We start from the raw sequence: 6,430 nt of genomic DNA, 5'->3' as shown, positions 1-6,430 counted from the left end.
CATGTACTGGGGTACTGCTAGTGTCTCTCACATGTAAATATTGATTCAGCTTCACAAATCGTACTCTCGTCATTATACTGGAAACATACTGATCACCAAAAGGTTCCTGATTTCTCCAGTAATTTGTTATTCTGGGTAACTGTCTAATACCCATAATAATATTTATGGCAAAAAATGCCCGTACTTCATCTATGGTTGCAGGAAACCACAAGCTATCTTTTTATCCGGCTTGTTTACATTCTGCTGGAAAAAATAGGAAAAAGAAATCTAAAGGTTTTGCTTCCTGAGAAAGACTATGGGTAGACCCTGTCTCCTCAGAAAAATTGTTAATAAAAATATTTTAAAAATCTTTACTCCATTCTGGTGTAAAATCATCCTCGCTGTCACTGCTTTCAGTTTTGGATACAGATATATCTGATTCATTTTCGTCCACCACATGCTTTTGTAGCTCATTCATTCTTTTCTTCGATACCTTCATATCTTCGGTTGAAAAACCTTCAAATTCGGAATCACTGCTTGATAGCATGAAACTCCTCTCCATCTTCAAAGTTGAAAAAAATTAACGCCGCAAAAAATGTGGAAAAAAAATCTTCCAAAATTCACTGAGTTCAAATATCACGCCAAACAATGTTGGATACAATAACTCAACTGTTTGCAAAGTGAAATCACGTGTTTTAACGAATGTACTAACCAGATTTGGGTTGAAATTTACATTTAAATAACAATGGGTACTCTCGGCCGGCTTGGTCTTATGAACTAAAAATTTTTTCGGCCGGCTTAGTAACGAAAGGGTTAAAATAAAAGTGTTGTATATCGTCTGCACTGGATGGTACTCAGGATGACATTGTATCGAAAGATCAAATAAATGAAAGTGAATCTTCTGATGTTGACTATGAATCTGATGATGACGGAGATTTACACTACAGTGATGCTGACATGTTTATGGAGGAACAAATGGAACAGTTATTTGATGCTGAAAGTGACGTTGAATTTGAAGGATTTGAATAAATGTTTTTGCTTTTATAACTGATAGAGATAAATATGTAAAGGCAATTTACTTAATATTTATTTTTCACTGACGTTATTGCTGTTATTTCTTTATTTTCTGCGAAGTGCACAAAAAAGCTACACTTTTGCATTATGGTATATATACAATAATAATAAAGGACATTACCGGATATATGTTTACCAAGGACGTTATATAAACCTCCTTGACTCAAGTTAGAGAAAGGGTACATATTATACACAAGGTTTAGGTTTTTCAGAGGTACAGGCCCCTAAAAATTCCCTGCGTATTATATTCAAGGGCGGACCATACTCGAGGATTTACAGTATTGAGTGCATTTTATCATGGCACCAGCAACTGAAAGGTTGCTATGTCCTTGACATAGATAAAGGGTCATCTCAACCCTCAGTTGTCTTTGATCTATCACTAACCACTTTACAGAGTGTATCAAGAGCATTTATCAAGGCATCAACACTAGTGGGTTGACTTCTGCTCTGTAAACTAAAGGGTGCTTATTATTTTATGCTGCATCTGCTGGCCCAGAACAACATATCCAAGAGAATGAATACCCGAACAGAAATGTATTTCAAATTGTTGACTGCATCAGTTGCTTATCACAGTGGAACAGAACCTTTTGGGTAACAATTACTGGTGGATAATATTAAACAGAAGATATAAAAATGTTCTAAAAATATTTGGGACATATTAGTTTGAATAACAGTAATTGTTTGATAACATAATCCTTGATTTATAAGAGAAAGTTCCACTGCATTTAAATTTTAGGAGCTAATGTAAAGGATTTCTGAATATGTAAAAGGATGTAAGAATGAAAGATTAGTAGTCATATAGTCACAAAGCTGATATCTAAAATCTATTGGAAAGTTCGAGTAGATCCATCAAAATTTCTGTATGATAGCAGCATGGTCGAGGAAAACCTTAATATTGTCAAAAAATTACTATTTTTATAGCTAATGAATGACTGTTTATATACAGCTTTTACGTCTTTCGACATTTTTATTCAATTGTTCTTTTTGAGCCCCCAAATCAACTGATCAAGTTCATTTATGAACAAAGGTATTCTAGTGTGACTGTCCCATCACAGGGCTACAATATCTAATGTCTTCCTTTTCTTTAGATGGTAGAATGTAATTTAAGCAGGATTTTGCTGTCATTTCTAGTAAAATCAAGCAGCCATATATAGTTTGTTCAGTGTTAATTCTTTTCAACATTTCTAGTGCTTTAAATAAGAATTTACTATTAATAATATATAGATTCTTGAAATTCAAATCAATTCGAAAGAGAAAGAGGATAATGTTTGCCATCTCTCATTGGGTGTAGGTTGAGCTGTATGGTTAACTCTTGATACCAACCCCTGTCTATGATTCAAATTTCCTCTATTTGGAGAGGAAAAATCTTTTTTGTTAATCTATAATTCAAACATCAGCTATTTTACTAAATTCTTCATTACTAAAAAAATGAATTATAACTAAGGTTGTGTATTTCAAAAGAAATATGGTAACAAAAGCATTAAGAAATTTTATTTCACATGACACCAGGTTTCATTAAGTTACACAGAACCATGTGCAAGTGACTTCTACCATATCCTTGGACCAACCCAAGCTTTGTAAGTTAAACTGGGAAGGCAGTAATTGTGGAAGATCATTGGACAATAACCTATTTTTGGAGGTTAAGCTGAATTCACTACCTGGTTTAATTTCCACCACCACTCTCAGTGCTTTTATCAGTGTCTACTCAGTTGCAAGCATTTGCATGAGAATAGCTCACAATATTGATGCTCTGTAATTCGCAAGTAATGGGCACTTATCCCTTCTTCCTGGATCAGTTATAAATCCACTTTGTGGAATGATATTGAGTAAAAAAAATGTTCATGTTTAATTTTTTTTTTCTATATCAAATTTTGTTACATAAATTTTTTATCACTCTTTTATTCAGAGCACATCTAATTTTATGTATAAGAATCTCCAATGTTTAATTATTGATGAAGCTGACCGTATACTAGACATTGGTTTTGCAGAAGAAATGAAGAAAATCATTAGAGTGTTGCCAAGTAATTACATTTCTCATTTTCTTGTACTTTAGTAGATTAAGCCATTATTTCCATCTTGCTTGCTGTCTAGCTTCTTACCTTTGTTATATGAAGTTGATATAAATTATCGTTTGTTATCTGTTTGTATAGCGATTTGATTCCCTGAGTAGCTGAAGAATAAAACTGCAGCCTCTACGTTGAAGGGACAATTATCCTAAAAGAAGATTTTTCAGTTGTATTTCTGTTCACCCAAGAGAACAATAGGATGTTTTCACATCATCTGCAATCGCCACAGCTAAGACTTTCGCAAAGATAACATAATTATTTATGTTACACATGTTTAAAGTATCCTAATTTATACTATGTTCCATATAAACACATACTGTTTAGCTAACTACATGGCCGACTAAATCTGGAGGACTATTAATGTTATATCCTAATAAGCTTCTGCTATACATAGTGATTTAGAGGAATAGTTCTCTGTCAGATGATTCTCAATTATTGTTTTTGTTTACTTAAGAGAAGAGCAGGATGTTTTTACATTGTCTGTAATCCTTTCATCTACATTATACATGTTTCAGGTATCCTGTTTTATATTGTGTTCTACATAAGTATATATACAAATAATTTTATTGTTTTAAACCTACAGAAATTTACTTGTGTTTTCTATATTTTCCTCTTCACAAGAAAAGAGACAGACAATGCTGTTTTCAGCCACTCAGACAAACAAAACAGAAGATTTGGCTCGGATTTCTCTCAAGAAAGAACCTATCTATGTAGGTGTTCATGACACTAGTATTCAGGCTACAGTTGAAGGACTAGAGCAAGTAAATATAATGCTTTTTATTTCTCAAATAAAAGAAGAAAAACTGTTAGGAATATTTATGGTTAAAATCTTTAGTGTGTTGGACAAAAAATGCTTTATGGTAGTTGTCTCTAGCTCTTTTTGTCCTGAGTTCAAAACCTCCTGAGATCAGCTTTGTCTTTCAGCATTCCAGTTTCAATAAAATTAAGTACCTGTCACATACTTGAGTCAATATGTTATAATTAGCAGTCCCCCCCCCCCCATTTCTGATCTTGTACCTTCTGAAGTCAGTAAAATAAAGTGCTAGTCAAATACTGAGGTTAATTAACTAACTAACCTCTCCACATCACAAATTTTAGGCATTTTGCCTATGTTAGAAATTATTATTTTTGCGTTGTTCTTTATTTAGCAATTGATGAAAATTTGCATATTCTTGAAACAGTTGGAACTATGTAGATGACAAGGTGTAGTTTCACAAATCCCTTATTGCATGAGAAAGAAATTTGAAAATTTGCTTTCTCAAAATTAAAAAAAATTTCAATAAGTATTCATGTACTCCTGAGGAAGTTTCTCAAAAAAAGAAAACTAACTTTATTTTACATACATGCGCTCGTGTGTGCATGTGCAAACAAAGAAGCACATGTATACATATCACACATTGCTGTATGAGTTACATCAGTTTTTATACCAGCAAATTAAAGGGGTTTCTGTATACTTAGGTAACCCATTAGAAATGGCAGTTAGATTTCCTCATGTCTTAATGTCTTAAAACAGTACTTAAAACCTTACTGTCTTAAAACAGGATGGGCACATTGGTTACTGTATTCCTCAGTATACAAAAAAGATGGGTTGTTCATCCTTACTTTTCCCGTCATTCCAATGGCTGTGTGTATTCTATGAATAGGTAGGGAATCCTCTACAGCTGACATTGAATGGAAATAACCATTCTTGCTATAGTTATTTCATTGTTATGGAGTCAATGCCTTGTGCTGGGCTGACCAATATCTTGTGAGTGAATTTAGTAGAAGGAAACTGAAAATAGCCCATCACACATATATATATATATATATTTGTGTATGTCTCTCTCTCTATTTGTCCACCCACAGCTTGTCAACTTGTGTTTTATTTACAGCCCCATAACTCAGTGGTTCGGTAAAAGAAACATACATAATTACCAGATTTTAAAACAAAAAACAAGTACTGGGGTTAATTTGTTCAACTGAACTCTTGAAGATGGTACCCCAGTATGACTGCAGTCCAATAAGTGAAACAAGTAAAGGAAAAGTAAAGTGGTTTATTGAGATTTTAGAAACTGAAATATGTATGATTGTTTTAATTTTTAAAGATGTTTTATAAGTTAAACTTGCTGGTTATTTCTATACCTTTTGTTCATTTTTAGGGCTATGTTGTATGTCCAACTGATAAACGATTTCTTATGCTCTTCACATTTCTCAAGAAAAATCGCAAGAAGAAATTAATGGTGTTTTTCAGTTCATGTATGTCTGTAAAATTCCACCATGATCTGTTTAATTACATTGATCTCCCTGTAATGTCAATACATGTAAGTAAATTAATTTTCACCTGTCTTTTATTTAATGAATGTTGACTTGTTGAACAACTCAATATTTTTTATAGTAGTAGAAAGAACTGATGTGAGACGACAAAGGTACTCTATGTAGTAAGCATTGAGATCGAGTATATGCCCTGAGGATAACCAGCTGTAGTTTGTTACCACCAATCTTGGAAGCCTTGCCAATATATGTCATAGATGTTCCTCTTCTTCCTTTGGGTAAACCATTAAAAGAAACAAAAACTAATCCTGATTAATAACTTAGAGCTGTTGTGGGCAAATTCCTACTGTAGGACTTTCTGAATGGCACATTTAGAATTTTTATAGTAGTGTGGCCCACCTGATGATAAACCATGTCTCATGTGGCTCATTTCTCAGAAAAGGTTTCCCATGCCTGACTTATTTGTTTTATGTTCGTTTTTTTTCCCAAGCTAGCATGGATTGAATGAATATTTACTGAGGCTGTTTTACAGCTGGAAACTCTTCCTGTTGTTAACCTTCGCTCGTGTTTACAGTAATGGATTTTTTTCCATTTGTCTTCAAAAATACAGTTTTGGAAAGATTTGTTAGCAGTGAATGATAACAAACATCATTGTTTTTTTTCACTTAACCCTTTCGTTACCATATTTCTAACCAAATTACACCCCTTATGTGTTTCAATTAATTTCTAACATAATCATAAATTTAGGCTGGTTTCATTAAACAACTCTAACTTTTTTATTTATCAACATATTAATGTGATTTTTGGAAGATAAATTAACGAAAGGTTCTCAACCAATTCTATACCAAAATTTTTGTCACAAAGTGACTTTAATTACAGGTAAATTCAACAAAATATAAAATTATTTAAATTTTTGTTCAAACATCGCTATAGAAAATGGGTTATTAGCTAATATTCAATTGGGTATACAACAAAATATTATTATAGAAGAGTTGTGCACATTACTGGATTTATTACTGTCTCTTTTGCCAGTATAAAATTAAAATCCAGAGCAGTACCCA

At 32.8% G+C, this 6,430-nt stretch overlaps 1 protein-coding gene across 2 annotated transcripts in view; it reads left to right on the top strand.

The window, feature by feature from the left end:
* LOC106872015 (uncharacterized) overlaps window positions 1-6,430 on the top strand; it is a 55,130-nt gene that overhangs the window by 39,231 nt on the left and 9,469 nt on the right. For both annotated transcript variants that reach the window (XM_014918830.2, XM_014918829.2), the window contains exons 10-12: window positions 2,960-3,074; window positions 3,741-3,880; window positions 5,258-5,419. In XM_014918830.2, the coding sequence (XP_014774316.1) occupies window positions 2,960-3,074; window positions 3,741-3,880; window positions 5,258-5,419 (417 nt within the window). The remainder of the gene's footprint in view (window positions 1-2,959; window positions 3,075-3,740; window positions 3,881-5,257; window positions 5,420-6,430) is intronic.

The sequence above is a fragment of the Octopus bimaculoides genome, chromosome 10, assembly GCF_001194135.2.
Source record: "Octopus bimaculoides isolate UCB-OBI-ISO-001 chromosome 10, ASM119413v2, whole genome shotgun sequence".
Taxonomy (NCBI): Eukaryota; Metazoa; Mollusca; class Cephalopoda; order Octopoda; family Octopodidae; genus Octopus; species Octopus bimaculoides.
The sequence above is the reverse complement of the archived record's forward strand: the minus strand, read 5'-3'. Positions and strand labels throughout refer to the sequence as shown.